Raw genomic sequence first — 27,948 nt, 5'->3', positions numbered from 1 at the left:
TAGTGTCTTTAATGTCTCTGCAAAGAGACATTAAAATTTTGAGCTAGAGAGATCCTACTCATCAAGCTTGCTCATTAAAATAGGCAATTTCAAAGTCTGTGTGGAGAAGGCAAACCATTCATATTCATCACCCTGACCTCAGAATGGTTGGCCCCTTTGCTCCAGTGATCTTCTCCTCTCCACCTTACCTCATTTCTTTTATGATCATGGTCAAACACTAGTCATTATGTTAAACAGTACTATTTTAGAATTATAAATTCAAATATTCTGAGCCCCAACGAAGAGCTCCTATGCTTTTATCTTTCTCATTTGGAAACTGCATTCAGTTTTCTACCTCTGTGTTAATTCCCTGTCAACAAATATTGCATCATACTTACGATACATCATTTCATCATTGCAATCATTTTCTCCTTTGAGGTTTATCACATTCTCCTGGGACGGTAGGGAGTGCTCATTCATGGATAAATTCATCTGCTTCTCTATTCCTACACCAAAGAAACTGAATATTTAGGAGGTTTTAAAACCAGGGAGATGAGTATCACTCTTAGTCTCCAATTTCAGAAGAACCCTCAATTCTGACCAGACATCCTTTGTTTTCCTATTCAATTTTCTCCTGTTCTCTAAAGTTCATATATCAGATTTTCCGCACTCTGTTTAAATATTCCAAATTATTCCCCAATATCCCTAAATAACTGGCAGTTGACCCTAACTCCTATTTTGCAGAGAAAATTGTACTTACAAACAAGAATTCCCTTGTCTTCCTGCCTATACCTATAAACTTACCTGAGTCCAGAACCATCCTCCTTTTCTTTTCTTTTTTTTAACATCTCTATTGGAGTATAATCGCTTTACAATGATGTGTTAACTTCTGCTTTATAACAAAGTGAATCAGCTATACATATACATATATCCCCATATCTCCTCCCTCTTGCCTCTCCCTCCCACATTTCTTATCGCACCCCTCTAGGTGGTCACAAAGCACGGATCTGATCTCCCTGTGCTATAGGGCTGCTTCCCACTAGCTATCTATTTTAGATTTGTTACTTTATATAAGTCCATGCCACTCTCTCACTTCATCACAGCTTACCCTTCCCCATCCCCGTATCCTCAAGTCCATTCTCTACGTCTGCATCTTTATTTCTGCCCTGCCCCTAGGTTCTTCAGAACCTTTTTTTTTTTTTTAGATTCCATATATATGTGTTAGCATACAGTATTTATTTTTCTCTTTCTGACTTACTTCATTCTGTATGACAGTCTCTAGGTTAATCCACCTCACTACAAATATGATGTTGAGCATCCTTTCATGTGTTTGTTGGAAATCTGTATATCTTCTTTGGAGAAATGTCTGTTTAGGTCTTCTGCCCATTTTTGGGTTCGGTTGTTTGTATTTTTGATATTGAGCTGCATGAGCTGCTTGTAAATTTTGGAGATTAATCCTTTATCAGTTGCTTCATTTGCAAATATTTTCTCCCATTCTGAGGGTTGTCTTTTCATCTGCTTTATGGTTTTCTTTGCTGTGCAGGAGCTTTTAAATTTCATTAGGTCCCATTTGTTTATTTTTGTTTTTATTTCCATTTCTCTAGAATGTGCGTCAAAAATGATCTCCCTGTGATTTATGTCATAGAGTGTTCTGCCTATGTTTTCTGCTAAGACTCTCTGGCCTTACATTTAGGGTTTTAATCCACTTGGAGTTTATTTTTGTGTATGGTGTTAGGGAGTGTTCTAATTTCATTCTTTTATATGTAGCTGCCCAGTTTTCCCAGCACCATTTATTGAAGAGGCTGGCTTTTCTCCATTGTATATTCTTGCCTCCTTTATCAAAGATAAGGTGACCATATGTGCGTGGGTTTATCTCTGAGCTTTCTGTCCTGTTCCATTGATCTATATTTCTGTTTTTGTGCCAGTACCATACTGTCTTGATTACTGTAGCTTTGTAGTCTATTCCAAAGTCTGAGAGCCTGATTGCTCCAGCTCCATTCTTCTTTCTCAAGATTGCTTTGGCTATTTGGAGTCTTTTGTGTTTCTATACAAATTGTGAAATTTTTTGTTCTACTTCTGTGAAAAATGCCATTGGTAGTTTGATAGGGGTTGCATTGAATCTGTAGATTGCTTTGGGTAGTAGAGTCATTTTCACAATGTTGATTCTTCCAAGAACATGGTATATCTCTCCATCTGTTTGTATCATCTTTAATTTCTTTCATCAGTGTCTTATAGTTTTCTGCATACAGGTCTTTTGTCTCCTTTGGTAGGTTTATTCCTAGGTATTTTGTTCTTTTTGTTGCAATGATAAATGGGAATGTTTCCTTAATTTCTCTTTCAGATTTTTCATTATTAGTGTATAGGAATGCAGGAGACTTCTGTGCATTAATTTTGTATCCTACTACTTTACCAAATTCATTGATTAGCTCTAGTAGTTTTCTGGTGACATCTTTCGAATTCTCTATGTATAGTATCATGTCATCTGCAAACAGTGACAGATTTACTACTTCTTTTCCAATTTGTATTCCTTTCCTTTCTTTTTCTTCTCTGATTGCTATAGCTAAAACTTCCAAAACTGTGTTGAATAATAGTGGTGACGGTGGACAAACTTGTCTTGTTCCTGATCTTAGAGGAAATGGTTTCAGTTTTTCACCATTTAGAACTATGTTGGCTGTGGGTTTGTCATATATGGCCTTTATTATGTTGAGGTAAGTTCCCTCTATGCCTACTTTCTGGAGGGTTTTTATCATAAATGGGGGTTAAATTTTCTCTAAACCTTTTTATGCATATATTGTGATGATCATATGGTTTTTCTCCTTCAGCTTGTTAATATGGTTTATCCATTGATTGATTTGCACTTATTGAAGAATCCCTGCATTCCTGGGATAAACCCCAATTGATCATGGTGTATGATCCTTGTAATGTGCTGTTAGATTCTGTTTGCTAGTATTTTGTTGAGGATTTTTGCATCTGTGTTCATCAGTGATATTGTTGTGTAGTTTTCTTTTTTTGTGACATCTTTGTCTGGTTTTGGTATCAGTGCGATGGTGGCCTTGTAGAATGAGTTTGGGAGGGTTCCTCCCTCTGTTATATTTTGGAAGAGTTTGAGAAGGACAGGTGCTAGCTCTTCTCTAAATGTGAAGCCATCTGGTCTTTGGCTTTGGTTTGTTGGAAAATTTTTAATCACAGTTTCAATTTCAGTGCTTCTGATTGGTCTGTTTATATTTTCTATTTCTTCCTGGTTCAGTCTCAGAAGGTTGTGCTTTTTGAAGAATTTGTCCATTTCTTCCAGGTTGTCCATTTCATTAGCATATAGTTGCTTGTAGTAATCTCTTGTGATTCTTTGTATTTCTGTAGTGTCAGTTGTTACTTCTCCTTTTTCATTCCTAATTCTATTGCTTTGAGTCTTCTCTCTTTTTTTCTTGATAAGTCTGGCTAATGGTTTGTCAGTTTTGTTTATCTTGTCACAGAATCAGCTTTTAGTTTTATTGATCTTTGCTCTGTTTTCCTTCATTTCTTTTTCATTTATTTCTGATCTGATCTTTATGATTTCTTTCCTTCTGCTAACTTTGGGTGTTTTTTGTTCTTCTTTCTCTAATTGCTTTAGGTGTAAGTTTAGATTGTTTATTTGAGATGTTTCTTGTTTCTTGAGGTAGGATTGTATTGCTATAAACTTCCCTCTTAGAACTGCTTTTACTGAATTCCATAGGTTTTGTGTCATTTTGTTTTCATAGTCATTTGTTTCTAAGTTTTTTGATTTCCTCTTTGATTTCTTCAGTGATCACTTCGTTATTAAGTAGTGTATTGTTTAGCCTCCATGTGTTTGTATTTTTTACAGATATTTTCCTGTAATTGATATCTAGTCTCATAGCATTGTGGTCGGAAAAGATACTTGATACAATTTCGATTTTCTTAAATCTACAAAGACTTGATTTGTGACCCAAGATATGATCTATCCTGGAGAATGTTCCATGAGCACTTGAAAAGAAATTATTCTGTTGTTTTTGGATGGAATATCCTATAAATATCAATTAGATCTGTCTTGTTTAATGTATCCTTTAAAGTTTGTGTTTCATTATTTATTTTCATTTTAGTTGATCTTTCCATTGGTGAAAGTGGGGTGATAAAGTCCCCTACTATGATTGTGTTACTGTCGATTTCCCCTTTTATGCCTCTTAGCATTTGTCTTATGTATTGAAGTGCTCCTATGTTGGGTGCATAAATATTTACCATTGTTATATCATCTTCTTGGATTGATCCCTTGATCATTATGTAGTGTCCTTCTTTGTCTCTTGTAGTAGTCTTTATTTTAGAGTCTATTTTTTTCTGATACGACAATTGCTACTCCAGCTTTCTTTTGATTTTGATTTGCATGGAATATCTTTTAACATCCCCTCACTTTCAGTCTGTATGTATCCCTAGGTCTGAAGTGGGTCTCCTGCAGACAGCATATATATGGGTCTTATTTTTGTATCCATTCAGCCAGACTGTGTCTATTGGTAGGAACATTTAATCCATTTACATTTAATGTAGTTACCAATATGTATGTTCCTATTACTGTTTTCATAATTGTTTTGGGTTTGTTAATGTAGATCTTTTCCTTCTCTTGTGTTTCCTGCCCAAAGAAGTTCCTTTAGCATTTGTTGTAAAGCTGGTATGGTGGTGCAGAATTCTATTAGCTCTTGCTTGTCTGTAAGTTCTTTAATTTGTCTGTAGAATCTGAATGAGATCCTTGCTGAGTAGAGTAATCTTGGTTGTAAGTTATTCCCTTTCATCACTTTAATTATGTCTTGCCATTCCCTTCTGGCTTGCAGAGTTTCTGCTGAAAATTCAGCCATTAACCTTATGGGGATACCCTTGTATGTTATTTGTTGTATTTCTCTTGCAGCTTTTAATATTTTTTCTTTGTATTTAATTTTTGATAGTTTGATTAATATGTGTCTTGACATGTTTCTCCTTGCATTTATCATGTATGGGACTCTCTGTGCTTCCTGCACTTGATTGTCTATTTCCTTTCCCATATTAGGGAAGCTTTCAGCTATAATCTCTTTAAATATTTTCTCAGCCCCTTTCTTTTTCTCTTCTTCTTCTGGGACCCCTATAATTGGAATGTTGGTGCATTTAATGTTGTCCCAGAGGTCTCTGAGGCTGTCTTCAATTCTTCTCATTCTGTTTATCTTTATTCTGCTCTGCAGTAATCATTTCCATTATTTTATCTTCCAGGTCACTTATCCGTTCTTCTGCCTCAGTTATTCTGCTATTGTTTCCTTCTAGAGCATTTTAAATTTCATTTATTGTGTTGTTCATCATTGTTTGTTTGCTATTTAGTTCTTCTAGGTCCTTGTTAAACATTTCTTGTGTTCTCTTCATTCTATTTCCAAGATTTTGGATCATTTTTACTATCATTACTCTCAAATCCTTTTCAGGTAGACTCCTTATTTCCTCTTCATTTGTTTGGTCTGGTGGGTTTTTACCTTGCTCCTTTTCTGCTGTGTGTTTCCCTGTCTTCTCATGTGCTTACCTTACTGTGTTTGGGGTCCCCTTATTGCAGCCTGCAAGTTTGTAGTTCCCGTTGTTTTTGGTGTCTGCCCCTAGTGGCTAAAGTTGGTTCAGTGGGTTGTGTAGGCTTCCTGGGAAGGGGACTAGTGCCTGTGTTCTCGTGGATGAGTCTGTATCTTATGTTTCTGATAGGCAGGACCATGTCTGTTGGTGTGTTTTGGGCTGTTTGTGACATTATATTTTTAGGCAACCTCTCAGCTAATGGGTGGTTTTGTGTTCCTGTCTTGCTAGTTGTTTGGCATAGGGTGTCCAGCACTGTAGCTTGCTGGTTGTTGAATGGAGCCTTAGCATTTAGATGGCTATCTCTGGGAGAGCTTTTGCCATTTGATATTATGTGAAGTTGGGAGGTCTCTAGTGGGCCAATGTTCTGAACTCAGCTGTCCCACCTCAGAAGCACAGGCCTGACCCCCTGCCAGAGCACCAAGACCCTGTCAGCCATGCGGCTCAGTAGAAAAGTGGGAAATAAAGCAAGCAAGCAAGAAAGAAAGTAAGAAAGAAAGGAGGGAGGGAGGGAGGGAAGGAGGAAGGGAAGGGAAGAGAAGGGAAGGGAAGGGAAAGGAAAGGAAGGAAGGGAGGAAGAAAGGGAGGAGAAAAGGGAGAATGAAAGGGAGAAAGAAAGAAAGAAAGAAAGAAGAGAGAAACCATACCAAAAACAAATCCACCAATGATAACAAGCACTAAAAAGAATAGTAAAAACAAAGTAAAGAAAAAAGTAAAAACTGACAGACAGAACCCTAGGACAAATGGTAAAAGCAAAGGTATACAGACAAAATCACACAAGGAAGCATACACATACACACTTACAGAGAAAAAATTAAAAATATGTATATATATTTTTTTAACAAATAAATTAAAAAAAGGAATTGAGCAACCAAATCACTAAACAAATCTACCAATGATAATGAACTCTAAATACTAAACTAAGATAAACATAAAACCGGGAACCAGTCAGTCATATACAGCAAACCCCAAGTCTACAGTTGCTCCCAAAGTCTACCGCCTCAATTTTAGGATGGTTCATTGTCTCTTCAGGTATTCCACAGATGTAAGGTACATCAAGTTGATTGTGGAGATTTAATCCGCTGCTCCTGAGGCTGCTGGGAGGAATTTCCCTTTGTCTTCTTTGTTCGCACAGCTCCTGGGGTTCAGGTTTGTACTGGCCCTGCCTCTGCATATAGGTCGACTGAGGGCGTCTGTTCCTGCCCAGACAGGACAGGGTTAAAGGAGCAGCTGATTAGGGAGCTCTGGCTCACTCAGGCTGGGGGGAAGGAGGAGTACAGTATGCAGTGCAGTCCTGTGGTGACAGAGGCTGGCATGATATTTCAACAGCCTGAGGTGGCCGTGTGTTCTCCCGGGGAAGTTGTCCCTGGATCACGGGACCCTGGCAGTGGTGGGCTGCATAGGCTCCCAGGACAGGAGGTGCGGATAGTGACCTGTGCTTGCACACAGGCTTCTTGGTGGCTGCAGCAGCAGCCTTAGTGTTTCATGCCCATCTCTAGGGTCTGCGCTGATAACCGCAGCTCGTGCCCTTCTCTGGAGCTCATTTAGGTGGCGCTCTGAGTCCCCTGTCCTCGCGCCCCCTAAAATAATGGTCTCTTGCCTCTCAGGCAGGTGCAGACTTTTCCCCAGACTCCCTCCTGGCTAGCTGTGGTGCACTAGCTCCCTTCAGGCTGTGTTCATGCAGGCAATCCCCGTCGTCTCCCTGGATCTGACCTCCAAAGATGGAACCTCAGCTCCCAACCCCACCCATCCCAACAAGTGAGCAGAGAAGCCTCTCTGGCTGGTGAGTACTTGTTGGCAGTGATCCTTTGTGTGGTGATTTCTCTGCTTTTCCCTCTGCACCCCTGTTGCTGTGCTCTCCTCTGTGGCTCAAAAGTTCCCCCCCACCAACCACCCCCTCTCTCCATCAGTGAAGGGCCTTCCTAGTGTGTGGAAACTTTCCCTCCTTCTCAGCTCCCTCCCCAAGGTTCAGGTCTCATCCGTATTCTTTTGTCTCTGTTTTTTCTGTTTTCTTTTGCCCTACCCAGGTACGTGGGGAGTTTCTTGCCTTTTGGGAAGTCTGAGGTCTTCTGCCAGCATTCAGTAGGTGTTCTGTAGGAGTTATTCCACATGTAGATGTATTTCTGATGTATTTGTGGGAAGGAAGGTGATCTCCACGTCTTATTCCTCTGCCATCTTGAAGGTCTCCTGCCCATCCTTGTTTTCTTACAAAGGAAGACGTGATCCAGTCCTTTCACCTTTGCTTCAGACTCCACCCATGGTCACCTTTTATGAGACTTTACTATTAATTATTCATCCTGCTTAATTTTCTATCTCTTCTTGTCTACTGATTCCTTCCCATAAATTTTAAAACATGCTAAAATATTGCATATCCAAACATCAATTCCATGTGCTACTGTTTCCCTCTTCCCTAAATATAATGTCCTGAAGGAACTATCTACACTCACAGAATTCACATCCTCACTCCCATTCATTCATTAAACCACATTCATCTGTTTAACAGTCTCTGCTTCACTAGTCTCCTTGAATGCACTAAAGACCTACTTGTTAAAGTTAATGGATACTTACCAACCTTTGTTTTAATTGAACTTACTTTAACTTCTTATGCTGTTTACCACTTCTTAAAATATTCTCTAAACTTCTATGAAAGCACATTGGCCTCATTTTTTTCATACTTCTACTCTTTCCCAGTCTTCTATGCAGGCTCTTTGTTCTTTAAAGTTATGTTTCTTTTATTATCGGTGTCCTCAGAAATCTGTTAAGGAGCTTTTATCTTCTCTTTCATGGATTCAGATTCTACTATTTAAGAAAGTCCTTCAATTTTATCTTGAGTTGCAGTGACCAACAGCTTACTCAAAATTTCTATTTGCATGTTGGATATGTACTCCAAACCCAACACAGCCGAAGCTGAAGTCATTGTCTTACTCACTTCAACAACCTGTTTGTCTCCCAGTGAATCACATTCTTGTCCTTCAATCTTCACACTCTTTCACTAGAGCCTTGATTTCCCAATGTGCTCTGTTTCCCATTTCAGCCACCCTTGTTCAGAACCACTATAATCTCTCATGTGGATGACTACTATAATCTGTTAACTATTTTTCATCTTCTAGTTGGCCTCCACTCTTATCTTCTCCCTAGCCAAAAGGTTATTTCTGAAATGCGTATTCAACCATCTCATACCTTGACTTAAAAATGTTCCTGGGACTACTTATTTGAATTTGAACTAAGTCCAAACTCATAACATCCTTCATGTCATAGCTAAATACTGAATCATAAAAACTCATTTTAAACATTTTGATGACTTTATAAATTCTCACAGATCCTCCCTTAATCTTTTGAGAGTCAGATTCTTTTTTTATCTTGCTAAACAAATTTTGTTGAAAAAAAAGTCATAAAGACCTAAGAATTAAACTATTGGTTTTGTTTTTTAAATACTTTTTAATAATTAGTCATAATTTTAATAACAAGCAATGTAAAAAGTGTGTAATACAATAGCTTCTTTTTATAATTTTAATTTTATTTTTCTTAATAAAATTCTAACTAATGCAACTTCTTTCACTTCTTGCTGTTGTGGGGAAATCTCTTCCCTCCTTGCTTTACATTTCTGGATGGAAGGAGCTACAAGATAGAATAATCATGGAATCTTGGCCTACCCCATCCCTAAGGAATTACTTACCTGTTTCCCCCTTTTCTTTGAGTTATAACCTTGATATCCTCAGGAAACAAATATTCTCCTTTGGATAGTAAATTTTATAGGATCAAGTACCCATGGGGAACACATGTGGTTGTCCAGCCAGGACTGTGACTGTATGGGCTAGTCTAGTTAATTCAAGGTGATATATTAGCAAATCCACTTTCTAATAGACCTAAGCTGATATTCACTTTTATTTTTTTTAATTACTACCTGCTTGAACAGTTTCTCTGAGCACAACTGAGTAGGAAAATAGAATGTTATTTATTAACTTCCTGAAGCATTAATATTTACTTAGAAATTTTGGTCTCCATTATAAGCAAATTCACTCCTTTCAGTACTAAATAGCATTAGAAGATGTGTTTCTCTTCTAACTAATCTGTGAATCACCATTCAATCCATACTCAATCCATACCTATGCCTCTTTTCCCCTAGGTACTCTTGTTTAAAGAAAAAAAATAGTTGACAATAGTAGCAACCTATTGTTGCACTTATGCAAATTATGATGCTAAATAATTTACATACATTTCCTTATATAAAACTCACAACATTCCTACGAAATAAATATAAATTCCCCCATTTTACTGAGACTCTTAAAGCCTAAACAATTTGCCCAAAGTCACACAGTGTTGGAGTTGACATTTTAACCCAGGTCTAAATAGTTTCACAGTATAAGTTATATTATACTATTTTCCTAGTATAAGAATTTCTACATATTCCCTCTATATCACTCAACTTTTAGCCATCTTGAAGTTCACAGACATTTGAGTATCTTTTCAGATAATTCCCAAAATGTGTATTCAGTAGCTCCATAAATATTTTTTGACCATGTGATATATGCTAGACACTAAAAATTAAAAGGTAAATAAAGGGAGTAAGTGTACTGGTAGGATGGGAGCATTTGGAGAAGCAAAATAAATACACATCCACAATTCCTTGTCCACAATTATGAAACCTCCAAACCTCTAAAACCTGAAAATTATTTTGCTAATTGTCCAATTTGGGGACTTCCCTGGTGTCGTAGTGGTTAAGAATCCGCCTGCCAATGCAGGGAACACAGGTTTGATCCCTGGTCAGGGAAGATCCCACATGCCACAGAGCAACTAAGCCTGTGCATCACAACTACTGAGCCTGCGCTCTAGAGCTCACACGCCACACTTACTGAAGCTTGCGCACCTCAGAGCCCGTGCACCACAACCACTGAGCCCACGTGCTGCAACTACTGAAGTCCACGGGCCTAGAGCCCAAGCTCTGCAACAAGAGAAGCCACCACAATGAGAAGCCCACACACTGCCGCGAAGATTAGCCCCCCTCACCGCAACTAGAAAAAGCCTGTGTGCAGCAAGGAAGACCCAAAGCAGCCAAAAATAAATAAAAATTTTTTAAAATTGTCCAATTTGGCACCAACACCTTACCTAAATTGGCATTAAGTTGCTTACGGTCTTCAGTGATCCCACTCAGTGTGACTGATCCATATATTTCATTACATATATATTAATGTGTTTGGTTACTAGATGTTATCCCAGATAATGTATACCTTACTACTTTTCTAATATCCAAAAGAAAATAGTTTTTGAAACCATCATGTCCTAAGTGTTTGGGATAAAAGATTATAGGCCAATAAATTATTACTAGTGCTATGGTAGTGGATGTGCTTTCAAGGCCCTTAGAGTCAGAGAGAGCTTCAGGGAAGAGGTACTACTGGATCTAGATTTTGAGGCATGAATACAAATTTGCCAGGCACCCAGACAGGAGGAAAAAATGCCCTGGAACTATTAGAAACAGCCTGAACAAAAATCATGAGAGAGTAACGTATGGTCAGGAGAAGGAGAATAGGTAGGGGAGTGGCAGAAGAATGAAGTTGGTTCAATAGCCAGGGGTCAAATCACAAAGACACTGTGGAATGCCATGCAAAGTTTAGATTTGACCAGATTGGGTAATTTGGAAAGATGTTAGGCTAAAAGTGGTAAGATGACCATTTACTAAGTTTCCAGAATATGACTTGATTCCTGCTACTCTGGTACAGTTGATAGTACAGCCTTTCACTTTCAAAAGTGACTTGGTTTGGATGAAGTATTTTATGAACCACATTAGTGAGAAGGGAGGTGTGATATTGTGCATATATATTTAGTCTTCTTCTACAGTTCCTGGCTCACAGCTCCCAAAACCCTTAGAATTTCCTCAGTGATGAGAGCAATGTCTTTTTAGGTTAATGGGGTGACTTTTGGACCCCACCTAAGGATGAGGGCTGTTTTCCAGAAGAATCAACCATGTGATTAGAGGGTTGGAACTTTCAGTCCCACCGCTGCTGACCTCCTGAGAAGGGAAAGGGGCTGGAGGTTGAATCAGTCACTAGTGGCTAATTATTTACTCAATCATGCCAATGTAATGAAGCCTCTATAAAAACCCAAAAGGATGGGGTTTGAGAGCTTCTGGGTTGTACATGCAGAAATTTGAGAATATTGTGCTCTGAGCTTCCATGTCCTTTCCCCATACTTTGCCCTATAATCTCTTCCATCTGGCTATTTCTGAGTTATATCCTTTTATAATAAACTGGTAATCCTTTTATAATATATCCTTATATCTTTTTATAGTAAACTGGTAAAGAAATGAGTTTCCTGAGTTCTGTAAGCTGCTCTGGCAAATTAATCAAACCCAAGAAGAGGGTCGTGGGAACCTCCAATCTTTTGCCAGTTGGTCAGAAAACCACAGGTAACAACTTGGATTTGCTACTGGCATTGGAAGGGAGGGGAGCAGTTATGTAGGACTGAACCTTTAACCTGTGGAATCTAATGCTACCTCTCGTAGGCAGGTGTCAGAATTGAGTTGAACTGTAAGAACACCCAGTTGGTATCCAGAGAATTGTTAGTGGTATGGGAATTCCCTCCCCCCAACACACAAGTTGAAATTGGGTCAAAGAACCTAAAAACAGGGGGCATTTTCAGTTATAGACTGAAAACTATTTCCATCCTTTCCTCTATCCCACTTTGTCCTGCAGTTTCCTTATATCTTGGCTTTGGCTCCAACTGAGTAGAAGTTAGCCACTGAAGAAGTTAATTGAGTTAAAATATCCAGAAAAATATAATGTAACTGGAGCTGAAAATACATGAAGGTTATGAGGCCATCATTGGCTTCCTCCATTTTAAAACTGTAGTTAATAATCAGGAAGCACATTCATTTTATAATTTTTCTCTTTCCCTCAAGGTATGGTGCTAATGGATAATTTTAAAATGTAAAAATAAACTACAAAGTATAAAATATGATCACACATTCCTCACCAATGGAATATAAATGGAAAATATATTCAATGTAACTTTAGCTAGCAATTGAAAAATAAAGGAAAATATTAGTGTCTATGTATCATAGCATGTCAAAATTAATTTTTATTCTTATAATTAAGTAACAATAAAAACTTGGAAGTATTTCAATTTCTTAATGGATTTCCATCAGCTACAAATTGAGAGTTTAACTAGAGCCATTTTATCTCACTAATCAGAGAAATAAACAAACCTATCATTTCCCCATCAGGTCAGTGAAAATTAAAATACAACAATATTTCTCTGAAATTGTAGGAACTGGTAGACTTATATGATGTTTTTTTTTAGTCAGTCTGGGGTTCTTTTTGGAAATATCTAGTAAAGCTAAATATGTGCATAACATGTGACCCTGTGGTTCTATTTCTAGATATGTACTTTAGATAAATATTCACAAATATGCACAGGGACAAGAGTACAAGGATGCTCATTGTAGCTATGTTGTAATAGCAAACAGTGGGCATAATCCAAATATCCATCATGATGAAGTATTATGGAATGCTGTGACATGAAGTTAGACCTCAAGTATTGTTGAATAAAAAAAAGCAAATTGAATAAAGAAATATGCAGTAGCCATTTATATTAAAATTGTATTAAATAATTCTATATTTTATAGTTACTTAAGATATATTTGTTTTTATTAGTGCTTGGGCTGGACAGACACACACCAAACTGGGGTTAGTGGTTGCTTTCTAGGAGGGGTGGGACCTCCTGGATTTACAATGGTGGTTAAAGGAAATTGGATTTATTCTTTAGTTTTCTAGGGCTGCCATAATCAAGTACTACAGACTGGGTGGCTTAAACAACAGAACCTTATTCCTCAGAGTTTTGGAAGCTAGAAGTCTGAAATAAAGGTGTCAGGAGGGTTGATTTCTTCTGATTCCTCTTCTCTTTGGCTTGTCAATGGCTGCCTTCTCCTTGGGTCTTCACATGGTCTTCCTTCTGTGACTGTCTTTGTCTTTATCTGCTCTTCTTATAAGGACACCAGTTATATTGGGTTAGGGCTCATCCATATGACCTCATTTTGCCTTAATTACTAATTTAAAAGTCTCTATCTCCAAATACACATTCTGAGGTACTGGGGTTTAGGACTTTAACTTATGAATTTGGAGGGGATGGAGGGACAGACACAATTAAGCATATAACATATTCCTAACATCTTTATTTAAAACAAAGAAACAAAAGAAATTGGTTTCATATTTGACACTGATGCTAAACAGAGTTGTAAAAGAAAAGTATAAGGTTATCTAAATCTAGAAAAATTTTCCCTCATGGGGAATCTATTTGGTCTTCCAAACTTTAAGAGTGCTATAACACCAGGTTGCTAACATTGGTTATTTTAGGAAGGTGAAAATGGAAGTGAGTAGGGGGATATTCTTAACATTTTTTAATGGATTTTACTTTTTTAAAACAGTTGTAGATGTGCAGAAAAATTTGTGAAAATACTTCAGAGTCCCCATATTCCCCACACCCAGTTTCTCCTATTATTAACATTTTATATCAGTATGGTACATTTGTTACAGTTGATGAACTAGTATTGATACACTGTTAACTAAAGTCCATACTTTATTCAGATTTCCTTAGTTTTTACCTAATGTCCTTTTTTTTTTTTAACTACAGGATTCCATCTAGGATACCACATTGCATTTAGTTGTAATGTCTCCTTAGTCTCTGGGTTATGACAGTTTCTCAGACTTCCTTTTTTTTGGACAACATTGACGGTTTTTTGTAGAATGTCCCTCTACTGGAATTTGTCTTCTGTTTTTCTCATGATTAGATTCAGGTTGTTGGTTTGGGGAGGAAGACCACAAAGTGCCATATTCATCACATCCTATCAAGGGTATTAACATGAATTGTCACTGTTGATGTTCCCTTTGATCACCTGGGTGAGGTTAGTATTTTTCTGATTTCTTCTGTGTAAAGTTACATTGTTTTTGCCCCTTTCCATACAAGTACTCTTTAGGAGAAAGTCACTTTGTGCATCCCACAGTTAAGGAGTGGAGAGCTATGCTTCACTTCCTTGAGGGCAAAATATCCACATAAATTTTTTGGCGTGCTTTTGCATGAGAGATTTTTTTCTTCTCTGCCATTTGCTTATTTATACAATCATTAACTTTTTTTTTACTATATCCCTTTTAATTATTTTACATAATGAGCATATATTAATTTTGTAATTATTTTAATTTTTAAAATTAATTAATTAATTTATTTTTGGCTGCATTGGGGTCTTTGTTGTTGCTCATGAGCTTTCTCTAGTTGTGGCAAGAGGGGGCTACTCTTCATTGCAGTGCATGGGCTTCTCATTGCGGTGGCCTCTCTTCTTGCAGAGCACGGGCTCTAGTAGCAAGAGCTTCAGTAGTTGTGCACTCAGGCTCAGTAGTTGTGGCTCATGGTCTCTAGAGCTCAGTCTCAGTAGTTGTAGCACACAAGCTTAGTTGCTCCGTGGCATGTGGGATCTTCCCAGACAAGGGCTTGAGCTCATGCCCACTATGTTGCCAGGCAGATTCTTAACCACTGCACCACCAGGGAAGTCCCTGTAATTATTTTTAAATAAGAATATTTTAAAGATACTTACATAAGAAATCATCAACCAATTTTGGACTTTAGAAATTAGGAACATGAAAGCTTATTAGAAAGGACCTATGGAGTTTGAAAATACAAATAATTGTGTACCCATTCTCTATTAGTAATGTGTTATTCTCATTTACACCATAGAAAGCAGTTTATACAAATATTTAACATTACCTGTTTAGAGAGTAAGAAGGTTTCATCTTTAGGTCAAGCATGAAGCAAACAGAAGCCTTTCCAGTTGTATACAGTTTCAGAGCATCTTAAGCTTCATGACTTCAAGGCAGGTTGCATGTAGCTGACCTTCATTTTGCAAACTCTTGGAATGTTTGTACTATACTTGGAAATGATATGTACATACCATGCTTTTCTTGTATACAATTGGAAACTTCCTGGGAAAGAAATTTTTGTCTCCTTTGAGAATTTCCAAACATAATTATTAATATTTCCTCCCTACAAAGATACTTAAAAGTAAATTTTTGAAACTCTAAATCAGCAAACTATTACTAATAACCATAATATCAAATTATCCCACTGTTGCTGCCCTATTACATACACTATCAATGACTTAATATTTCTTTACATTGTAATTTTTTCCAGATATTTCAGTCAGCCTGTTAGCAGTTGTTGTCAGCTTTTGTGGCCTGGCCTTGTTGGTTGTTTCACTTTTTGTCTTCTGGAAGTTGTGCTGGCCTTGTTGGAAGAGCAAACCCATGACTTGCAATGTCAGTACCCTTCCACAGAGCATGTCAAGTGCTCCCACTGAAATTTTTGAGACTGAAGAGAAAAAAGAGGTTAAAGAAAATGGAGAACCAGCACTAAGAGCTATTGAGCCTGCAATAAAAATCAGCCACACTTCCCCTGATATCCCAGCAGAAGTCCAAACTGCTTTAACAGAACATTTAATTAAACATGCACGTGTGCAAAGACAAACTACTGAGCCTACATCTTCATCCCGGTAAGGAAAGATCAAATATATAAAACTATTTGTGGGGTGTGTGTGTGTGTGTGTGTGTGTGTTGTATGTGATTTTCTAAGAGAAAAAAACTGAGGTGGGAAAGGAGAAAAGAAAAGACAAACAGGAGAATGAGAAAGACACGGGAAACAGATAATAGAATAAGGAGGGAATTAGCAGGACAGAATAAATAGGGATGAAGAGAGAGAAATTAAGGACAAAGAAGCCAAACAGAGAGCAGTACCATGAAAGGGGCTTACTGGAATTTGAGGTCTCATTAAAATCATCTAATTAGAGTTTTTCTCCCGTTGCGGAGCACAGGCTCCGGACACCCAGGCTCAGCGGCCATGGCTCACGGTCCCTGCCACTCCATGGCACGTGGGATCCTCCCGGACTGGGACACGAACCCGTGTCCCCTGCATCGGCAGGCAGACTCTCAACCACTGCGTCACCAGGGAAGGCCAAGATTATTATTTATTGACTTTTTCCTTTGAAATATCATTGTTTGATCATTGCTATTTTCAGTCTTTCAATTTAGTTTAAAACAACCAATAAATATCAAGAAAACAGCCATTTGCAATGCGTTTCATGAAATTATCCACAAGTTCACAGTCAAAACTGAGTAACAGAGACTAATGTTTCATCTACAGTTGTTTAGCACCCACCCCATAAACTGATGGAAAATTTCATTGCTTATTTGAACTCACATAGACCAAACTCTTATACTGGTTAGAGTATGGTAAGTTCCACAAGAGCTTTGATGAATACCATGAGCATAGCAAGGAGTGTACATGAAAGGAAGGAAGAGGGAGACCTCCTTAAGGAGATACATTTTAAGGAAGTGCATTTTAACTCAGCCTGGAAAAATCAGCAGAAGTTTGCTCGAAGGAAAATAACTTGCTGTGGTGTGTATTGAATTGTGTTAACTGTAAAGGGAAAAAGATTCTTGTGAAAAGCCATTTTTTCTACTAAGTATGGTATTCAATCTTTAACACGAAAAACATGTTAGTAGCAGTGTTTCTCTGATTCCCAGAAGTAGCAACTAGTTTTACACTAGGACAGGGTAAAAATCGATAGCAATGGGGGTGAGTCTGTTTTCTGCTAACTGATTGACTTCCTAATCTTACCTTCCTACTTCTCTAAATCAAAGATGCATCCATGCTTTCTGACATGACGTACTTTTTGTGGGTTTGGAAATCTATCAAGTTGAAAAACTGCATGGGTCATGCTTGCTACTAGGATTGAAAGAATATTCAATATATCTTTTATAAAATAAAAAAGGATTGTATCTATAAATAACTTGTCTTCTTTCTGAAATAAATTCCAGAGGGATGAGTAAGAATAATTGTTACTTCGGGGATGAGAAACTTTGGGGTAAGGAGGATGTATGGAGGTGTTATACTTTTCTGAGCTATTTAAATTTTATAACCAAGGTATGCTTCATATTTAGTTATTATGTTGACAAGTTTTCCTGAGCACTGCATTTGGGTTCATTTTTATAATCCAGTATACATTCATTTAAATTTATTTATGGATATTTAACTATAAAATAATTATCCCATGTGCCACTTCTTTATATTTATAGGAAAAACTGCTTCAAAATTATCTCATGTGGTTGGTTACTTGATTGTCATTACTATCACAACTGCAAACTGTGGCCAACTATGGTATTTAATAAAGCCTTAACATACCCAGAAATTTCAGGGTAAAAGTGTTCAATTAACCTACAAAACATTTTTTAAAAATATTGATAATGGCTATGACAATATATCAACTTAGTATTCAGAATTATTCAACTCTTTCAGTTGATAAGTGCACCCTACATAAGGACACTCAATTAATGAAGACAAATTGAGGTAAGCTATGACAATATCTTGCCTTTCTTTGTGCAGATTTTTTTTTTTGGAAACCTCAGAAAAATGAAGTACTATCTCCAAAATATTATCTGCTGAATGTAAACATACAACTTATCTGATTATCCCTAGCTAGGGGAGAATGAAAGAATACATACTGAGAACACATTTGTGAAGATTTGGTTTTAGATGCAGAATTGGTTTCTAGAAATAAAATACAATAGGGAATGACAACAGGTCATTTTAGCCCTGGATTTCTCAGTTATTAGATGAAATTGAAGAAATCAGAAAAAAACATTTTTCTCTCAATCTTAAAAAACATAAAAATTGGATTGTACCTGTACATCTCATATTTTCTTAAGAGAAAAAGTGGAATACAAATTCATAGTTCTGCTAGAACTTTGATATAATTTCATTACCTCTTTGAATTTCCTTGTTTATGAGTGGCTGAAGAGGGAAGAAAAAAAAGTATTGTTTTTGAGTGCCTGCAATTTAGTCACTATGCCAGGCATCCTTCCTGCTAATCCTCTGCCAGCCTGTATGAAGTAAGTATTATTAATTATACCCATTACTTGTGAGTTAACTGAAGCCCAGAGAGATTTTAAAAAATGCCTAAAGCCATTCAGCTGGTGAAAGTTAGAATTCAGATTTATCCAGATTGATGGAACATGTTTTAAGAGTTAAAGCCAAGGGAATATGGTTTTTTGCAACCAAAGATGGTTAAAGTCTGCTGCGGGCAGGTAGTTTGGAGATTGGAGAATGAGGGTCACTTCCTGCTCATTCTGCTCAGTTGGAAATGTGGAATTATATGTGGTTATCATGAATAACAAGAGTCATGAGTTTAATCTGTTTAGCCTTGGGATGAATTCCTTGCAGAAAACTTGATTATTCCTAGTTCTCAAAACCCCTCATCTATATAATTACTTCATCATACTAAAAATTACCTTTATATAGAGAGGAAGGGGAAATTGCTGAATTCATTATGCAGACAGAGAGATCCAGGGCACATCATTATAAATCAGATTATTCTGCTCAAATGCTAACTTTTCATTGAGGTCTAGCAAAGCAGAACCGCCCCCCGCCCCCCACCCCACCACTCACACATGCACACACAGTAAATTTAACTTTAATGCTTGGTTTTCTCACCTTATTAATATATCCCAGCTCTAGTCTGCTGTTGGGACTCCATTTTATTTGGTTCAGACAATAGATGACATATTCTCTCAAGTTTTGTCACTATTCTTAAGCGGCATCTTGATTAGTTTAACAGCATTGCCGGAAACTGCCACATTTCCCAAGTTCTCATCTTCCTTTTCAAATACCTGGACATTTGGCCCCATCAGCCTGCTGGCAGCCAAACAACCCAACAGACATCTGTGTATTTCTTATTATTAACATTATTCTCACATCTGTCTTGATTGACTGTTGATTCATCCAATAGCCTTACTCAGTAGATACAGTCAGCAGATATAACTTTTGGGTATAGTCAGTGTACTCTACATACTCTGTCCACTCTGCAAACTCTAGTGAACTGGAAAAAAATCCACAACATAATGCAGAGAGGTAAGATACCAACTTCAGTATAAGGAACTACAAGTGCAAACTGTGTGGTGGAGAATGTGGAATTAAGATAATTACAAAAATCATTTTTAGCTGAGGCATGGAGAAGTCCCATTAAACTGAGACCAAAGGAAACTAGGAATTCACATAAAGACAATTGGAAGAGAGTACGCATTCTAGATGGAAACATTTTATGTGAAAAGACACAGAATGGCAAATCTTATTATGAAAACAGCAGGTAAGTTGCCTTGATCAGAAAATAGAGGTCAGTGGAGGAGTAATGGAAGATAAAGTCAGCTGGGATTAAAGTCTGAGGAGGCCTTGGAGTCATGGCCAAAATTGTTCAAGGTCTGTCCTGTCAAAACTATTTGTAGCAAAAGAGTCCTTTGGATAAAGAGCTGTGTTTTAGGAAAATTAATTTGACAACAGTGTGTAGGACAGACAATAGAAAAAGGCATCTATTTTGAAAGTAATATAGTAGTTCAGGCATGATAAAAATCTTATAACATTTTGAGTCCATACTGCCCCACACATATAGCTCTACACTGCCTTCTTAGGAAGAAAACCTGCCAATTTTATTTCTGTACTGATCTTGACACCTAGACAAAACACTGTAGGAACTCAGGGTATATTTGTTGAATTTAAAAAATCAGTAAATGAATTTGATGACTTCATTTTATCTATCCAAATGGATCTTTCATGGTTGCCAGTTAGAAGGGTGCTTGGTCTTTTTATCATCCTCCTGTAGACCTCAACTCTCTGCCTCTGTGCTTTTGCTTATGCTGCTTCCCTTGTCTAGAATGATAAACTCTTTTTATCCACTATAAGATCTTTAAGGAAAATGCATCTTTTTTTGTCCAATTATAAGCTATTGTCCTTTAAAGCCATAGCTACAGTCTAGCAATTATTTATTGTCTTAATGTTGAGCTCTAGCTGTTTGCCAGACCTGAGATGCTAAGTTCTCAAAGAACAAGTCTGTATAACCCACTTTAATGTGCTCCTAATTTCCTCACTGGGTAGGTGCATAATAAGCATCAAGTGAATGATTTGGATTGACTGATGATCTCTCCACTTTGCTTTGCTCCTTTAAAGACAGCATCAGATGGTGAGATAAACATTGCTAATATTAGGAGAAGGTTAATGATGGTGTACTCCCAAGGAGGAGTACGAGGACCAATTTTCTGTGCATTCATTAATAGTGTGAAATTAGGTGAATTGTAAGTGGCAAAATAATTTGTTGAGGATGAGAAATTATGTAGATTAGCCACTGTTAGAGAGGATTATAAGTACCTACTGAAAATAATTTGGAAACCTAGCGACAGGTCCATTTGAACATGAACAAAAGCATGACATGGAAAGAAATCATTGACTCATATGTGCTGATGGATTTACAATTAGCTATGGTTGCTTAGAAAAGCAATTCTTAATATCATCACACATAAAGTCAGAAAGAACACTCAATGTATATTGTTAAAAGAGAAATGAAGAATTACATAAAAATATGTAATACTGGAGTGCATAGTTTTCTTTGAGATTTTTTAAAAGTTAAGTCCTTCTCTAAAGATAGCAAAAAATGCAATTTTCATTCTAAGATACTGTAAGGAGTGGAAGACAAGATGTTACACAAAGGAAGAATTTAAATGGTATTTAACCAGCTAGGATATCAAGAAGCAGTGCTTGGCCAGAACAATAGAGAACCTGAGATCTAACTCCTTGAAATAAAACTTCATAAAACATGCTGTGCCGGTGCTTGAGGTGGTGAAATAATTTCCGCTATGAAACATATGTATTTGGTATATAAACTAACTTCTGAAATGGGGTGGCTCTTTGAACCAAGGTCAGAGATAAAACCTTATAAATGTATTCAGACTTGGAGAGTTTGTTTTCTGGCACTGATAAATATTATCTCCTCTTTACAAGCACTAATTATAAATTGATTAGGCCCTTCTTCTTCATAGTACGAATAATTCTTGGGAAGTTGACTTTTATTAGTGACAAGAATCTTGTAGTAAATTATTTCATACAAACTCCAACAGACTTTCTTGAATCCCAGCGTGTGTTTATTATGAAATTCATGAAAAGATTAATAATATTTAGTTCTGCTATTATAAAGACTACTAGTAGAAGGGTTAGGGAATGGAAGGTACGTCTGAAACAAGTGATTTCAATACACTTTTCAGTATGCTCAATGAGATGTGGAGGAACAGAAGGAGGGACCCCTGGTGGTAGGTCAACTCAGTTGGAGGACTACAACATTTTTCTTCAAATTCTAGCTGACCTCTCTAGGAGAGAGGCTCATGATAGCCAGCAACATAATTCCAGGTAAGGGAAGACCTAAATGACAAATTGAGCATAGAAATTTAGAGCTAGAATACAAAATTAAGGTCAAAAGACCTTATAGGGGCCTAGCAATACCAAACAGACTATTCTTGGATTTATTAATCTGACAAGTAGTTATTGTGAGGTTTTTTTTTATTTAGGCTTCATTTTATATTACTTCTTTTCTTTAATATAAAATATTATGTTCTCAAAACTTTGTTTGTAGATCAAAAACTACCAACCTAATTACTTCATACTCTATTCCTTTAAATATATGCTGGATCAAAAACAATTGCTTATCATCTCTTTTTATGATTTGTAAGCTTTTTTTTTAACATAGTGAGAGGCCAAGGGACAAGTATTTACAGAATAAGAACAATTCATTTCCTTAATTACTATTAAAAACAAGTTTCCTGTAAATTCTTTGAACAGAATAAAGATAAGTTACTTAAATTAATTTTAAGCATTACATTGAATAATTGAGAAGAAAACCAGTTTTTTTTGAAACAGCTTTTATTATGATTGGATTGTTAGTCATATGGCTAAATTCTTCAAGGAAAATTTTTAACTTATTTATTCAACAGTATTTATAGAACACTTGTTATGTGCCAGGCATTTTTCTAGACATTTGATACACATTAGGGAACAAAACTCAAAATTCCCTACCTGCATTCTTGTGGAGAGGAACCATACAACATAACTAAGTCAGTTACATGATGTTTTAGAAGATAATAGATTCTGTAGAAAATACTAGTGCAAAATAAAGGGGTTGGTAGGTCTGAATGAGGAGATGGAAGGGTGGTCCATGCTGGTGTTTGGGGAGAACTTTCCCTGTGGAGGAGGCAACCAGTGCAGACGTCCTGAAGGTGGAATCTGCCTTTTCTGTCCCAACCACAACAAGGAAACCAGTGTAGGTGTAGCAGAGAGAACCAGGTGGAGAATGCTAGGAGAAAAATCAGAGAGGTAGTAGGACCCAAACCACTTTTGGCTTTGAGTAACATGCAAAGCCACCAGAGAGTTTTTAATCAGAGGAATGCCATGATCTAACTTGTTTTGAAAGGATTACTCTGTTGTTTTGAGTATAAACATTGAAGGAGGCAAAATGATAGAAGCAGAAAGACCACTATGGAGGCTGTAATCCAGGCCAGAAGTGATGGTGGTTCAGACCAAGGAGATGGTAGTTAATGATGGATATATATATCTATATCCTGGCTGGATTCAGGATATACTTTGAAGATAGAATAAACAGACTATGACACACTAGCTTGGGCCTAAGTAAGAAAAGAGGAGTCAAGAATGACTGCATGTTTTGGCCTGAGCATCTGGAAAGATAAAATTGATAAACATGAGGCTGTGAATGGAGTGAGTTTGGGAGCCCAAAACAGGAGATATAGAACTGTTGTGTTTAAGGATGTTGTTAGAAATCTTAGTGGAAAAATTGAGTACGCAACCAGATAATAACTCTGGAATTCTGGAGAGAATCTGTAAAACATATGTAAACTTGGGGTCCACATAGAGATGGTGTTCAAAGCCAGGAGATGATATTATCAGAGAGGTGAGTGTAGATAAGAAAGAGAAAACCAGAGATGAATCCCAGAAGTACTCCAATATTAAGACGTCAGAAACAGCATTGTAGACTGAGAAGTCGAGACTAGTAAAGAAGAAGGAAAACCAGGAGGGTATAACCTGAAAGCCAAGTGAAGAGAGTATGTAAACAATCAGGAGTGATTAACTGTCAGGTGACTATTGTAAGGTCAAGTGGGGTGAGGATCATGGATTGACCGCTGAGTTTAGCAATGTCAGGGAGACATTATTGACATTTTCAAGAGCTATTATGTCAGAATTGGTATGTGAAAAACGAGTTAGAGTGAGTTTATATAGAATGGGAGAAGATAAATTGGACAGTGGATGTACTATCCTCAACTCTTTCAAGGAGTTTTGCTGCAAATGTGTTAGAGAAACAGCAGTACAGAGAGAGGAAGTAGAGTGAATGGAAGGTTCCTTTAAGATAGCAGAAATAACAGTATCCTCTTGTGCTGATGGTAATAATCCAGCAAAGAGGCAGAATTAATAATGCAGGAAGCAAAGAGGAGCAGCCTTGAAGGTGACATGAGAGAAAATGGGATTTAATATACAAGTGGAGGGATTGGCTTTAGATAATAACATGGGTAATTAATCATATCAGAAAAGTAAAAAATATGGATACAGATGCTGATAACAGGTTGATGAGGTGGAAGGTTTCTGCTCTTTGCTTCAACTTCATTAGTGAAATAGGAAGTAAGGTCATTAATTGAGATTGGGAATGAGGAAGGTGTTAGAGGTTTGAAGAAAGGTGAGAAGGTGTGAAATAGTCTTGTGAACCTAGGAGATTAAGAGGGAGAATGGTTTGCTGTTCAGTGTTAGGGTTTAATGAGGAATGTGGTCATGAATTTAAAATGGAACATTGAGAGTTCTTTTATGTTTTTCTCTAGTTGTATTCGCTTGCACATGTACAGGTGTAGAAATGATGGAAAGTTGAATTCAACCAGGACTGTGGTTTTGCCCTGCAACTAAGAAGGTAGAGAGCAACAAGAGAATTGGGAATGTATGTGTGAGAGTGGCTCTATTGATTAACAATGGAATTGAAACTGGATAAAGAGGGAAAAGTGATATCAAGGAACTAGGGATTATGAAATAGTGATAGAATCAATGTATTGGAGGTTCTTGTGAGTTGGAGAGTTATTTGAATTGGAATATAAGAGGGTGTGAGCTGGAAAGAGGTGCTGCTCAGAGAGAAGCATGTGTGAAATTGGGGTTGTGGAGAGTTTGAAGCTAATTAATAATGATGAAATCTGGCTATGAATATGGTAGTAACTGAGGTAAATAGAGAACATCATTAGAAGAGAGAAATTAAAAGAACCTAGAGGCCAAGTAGTTGGAAGAAACTTGTTCATGGCTAGGAATCGAGGCAAAAACATTGTCAAAGAGAGTTAGTGAACCAAGTGATTAAAATCACTTTGAAGGGAGTGATTTGAGTATTAGTAAATGACTAACAATAAGTGGTAATGGGGATATGATCTGTTGAATTGAGCTTTAGAGCCGGGAGTGGTGTATTCAGGGAGAATGATGTGAATGTGGTAATGAAGGACAAGAAGAATGGACAACTCCTTCACTTCTAGGACCAGTGGAACAAGGATTATCGCAAAAATATCAACCACCACATGATAGGGGCACAGAACAAACAGTGTCCTTGGGGAAGAATCAGGCTTCTACTGAGCAATAACATGAGAAGAACATTTAAAGAAGAGATTAAAGATATAGAGGATTGTGCTGACATCAGACAATGAATTAATTTCAAAAATTCCTTGTGGTACATTATACAACTTAGTCTGCCTTCATATATATAGTGCCCTGCTTGGTATATGCTCAGATATTTTTGTGCTGAATGAGTCACTCTTGTCATTGTTTCAAATTGAATGGAAAAAATAGGAAACAAATAAAGATGAAAACTTTGTTTACCAGAAAATTAATTTAGTCTTATTATTTGAGCCTCTTTAGCTATAAAACAGGGTTACAACTTTTAATATATGGTGATAGTTTCCTATATAAATATTATTAATATTAAAACAGAGAGATGAACTCCTTGTAAATATATTGAATAAACAAATAAAACACTGCTAAATATATTTTTGCTTTTCACCTCTTATTTCTCAAGCAGTACCTAAGATAAATTTAATAGTTAGTAAAGACACTGCAAGTAAGAGTAGGAGGATATAGGTTTCCCACTTAAGGAAGAAAGAACTGCTGTGGCTGAGAAGTGAGAGTCAGAGGGAATCTGTTGTCCAGGGTGGTAGTCCAGGACATGCTCACACAAGAATGACTTTGTGCCAACTCTGTATCCCCAAACAGGAAACCTAGATTTGAGATTGTCAGAACCAGAGAGTTCATTACAGCATTTGCCCTTCAGCTCCATGTGTCCTAAACTCTAATGATAATTATTAGCAGTATGAAAAATGGTAAGTTTCAAAGTTATCTGTAATATCTCATTTGACCTTCACAACTATGAAAGGACGGTTTTATGGATGAGGAAAGTAAACATCAAAAAAGTGAAGTGACTTGCCCAAAGTTGCTGTTACTCCATAGGGAGGCTGGGACCAAACTATAGTCTGATTTCAGTCCAGCATTTTTTAAATCTCATCTCAGTGTAATGCTCTTCAAGTGCTTTCTCCTGGGTCGTGTGGAAAAATTGGCACGGTTTCCAGTGAGATTCCAGGACTCTACTCACACATTAACCAAAGCAGCTCTCTCCGTATGTGTTGAACTTCTGGTCTCTGATTTTGTTTGAAAGAAAGGATCTGTTGGTGAAAAAAATATTTGAAAATTACCATATTAAAACATTTTATTCCTATGGCATCAGATAATATTGACTATATCTAGTAGTTACTCTCAGATATTTCAGGTAAGGTGGGAAAAGTTTTTCCTTCTCCATCTGGAAGAGTACTTATGCGGTGCCTTCCTGGGTTTGAAGGGTAAGATTGGGGTCAGTAACAGTCAAATGGCCTGTACTTTAATTGGTTGATATTTGTGTGAGACTAAATAGACACTTACCACTATCATTCCAAAAGAGAAAAAAAATTCAAGAAGATAAAGAGGATCTGTGTTGTCATGGTAATAGTTTAACATTGTAATAATTAAAGCTTCTCTTAACTGACTAGCTAAATTGTGACTTAAAACATGAATTATTTACTGTATAATGGGGGCACTGGCTTACTAGAACAAAAATGTTACTACTTTTTGATTCTTGTTAGAAGGGACTTTACAGCTGCCCAATTATATTCAGTGGCATAAGAAATAAATAATTGAATTTTTAGGGAGAAGATAGAAGCTTAAATTTTATTATGTTGAAATGCATAAGGGAGGTGAAATTATGGATCAAGTTATAAAAAAAGGAATTAATTTCTTGGGAGCTTTTTGCTCACAAAAATTAAAAAAAAATTAAAATTGTTGTGAAAGTGATTTTGGCAGAAATATTAGATTGTTTAGTAAAATATTCTAAATCTCTTAAAAATATTGAATGTATTAACTGGATTATCTAGACCTCTTTAATAATTCACAACTACACATACTACCTGTATTCCTTTTTAAATTCTTATTATTTCTTAAATGCTCCCTGATGGTTCCCTGACCCTAATTTAAGCCCCTGATCTTGTATATCTGGAATAGATTCAGGATCATAATACATTTCATAGCATGTCCAATACATTAAAATGGGATCAATCTGAGGATCAATCTGAGGAAACAGATCACTTCAAGATTTAAGTAACTTAGTAAAGACTTTTACATATATACTCACTTAGATACTGAAACTGAAATATTGGGTCTTAAATTCAGTATAGTTTTAATTAGGTGCTTATTCCCTCATCTGAGATAAAGTTATCCTAGTTTGTTTCTTTATATAGAAATAATTTTTCAATTATGATCAAGTGGAAAAAGTTATAACAGCAAGCATAAAGGATTTTGAAGTAAGTGCTGGAGAGACATTGAATTTAAGAGAGAGATGAAAGATGGAAAGCCAAGCTGAAGGCTACTGTAGAAAGCAAAGTATGAGATGATGAGGATATGGACCAAATAGCAATGGAAATAGAGTAGAATGGACAATTATATGAGATATCTCAAAGCAAAAAATCAACAGGACTTAGAAAATTAAGCAAATCCCATGAAATAAAGGAAAAGTGATTCAAACAAGCATACTGCAGTATTCCAAGCATAAGTGACTGATAAAAATGTTAGAGCTATTGTCAGAGATTGTGGAAGAGTGAACTGGTTTGAAAGCAAAATAGAGAAAATAATTAGTTTGCTTGAGTTTGGAACAAAATTAGGACATTTGTTTAGAAATCCCCCTTCAAGACAAAGAGATATGGAACTAGGATTTTGTCTATCTGAGAAATATCTAGGGAATCACCAGATTAAAGGTAGTAATTATAGCCCCAAAACAGATTATTAGTCTGATGGAGTGACTGAGAAGAGAAAAGAACAAAAGACTTGGAACCAGACAGTGAGGAAACACATAAGTTGACATAGCTCATGCTAGAAATCATGGAGAAAGTATGAGAAGCAGATCTTAATGCAAGTCACATTTATGAGCCATTAGTAAGCTGATATACCTAATGT

The 27,948-nt window shown here is 36.8% G+C and overlaps 1 protein-coding gene across 1 annotated transcript in view; it reads left to right on the top strand.

Moving 5' to 3' along the window:
- The window catches only part of SYT10 (synaptotagmin 10), a 75,856-nt gene that overhangs the window by 6,325 nt on the left and 41,583 nt on the right, over nt 1-27,948 (top strand). Inside the window, exon 2 of the mRNA XM_060113105.1 lies at nt 15,712-16,069. Coding sequence (XP_059969088.1) covers nt 15,712-16,069 — 358 coding nt within the window. The remainder of the gene's footprint in view (nt 1-15,711; nt 16,070-27,948) is intronic.

Source organism: Mesoplodon densirostris, chromosome 11 (assembly GCF_025265405.1).
Source record: "Mesoplodon densirostris isolate mMesDen1 chromosome 11, mMesDen1 primary haplotype, whole genome shotgun sequence".
NCBI classification, from domain to species: Eukaryota; Metazoa; Chordata; class Mammalia; order Artiodactyla; family Ziphiidae; genus Mesoplodon; species Mesoplodon densirostris.
The sequence above is the reverse complement of the archived record's forward strand: the minus strand, read 5'-3'. Positions and strand labels throughout refer to the sequence as shown.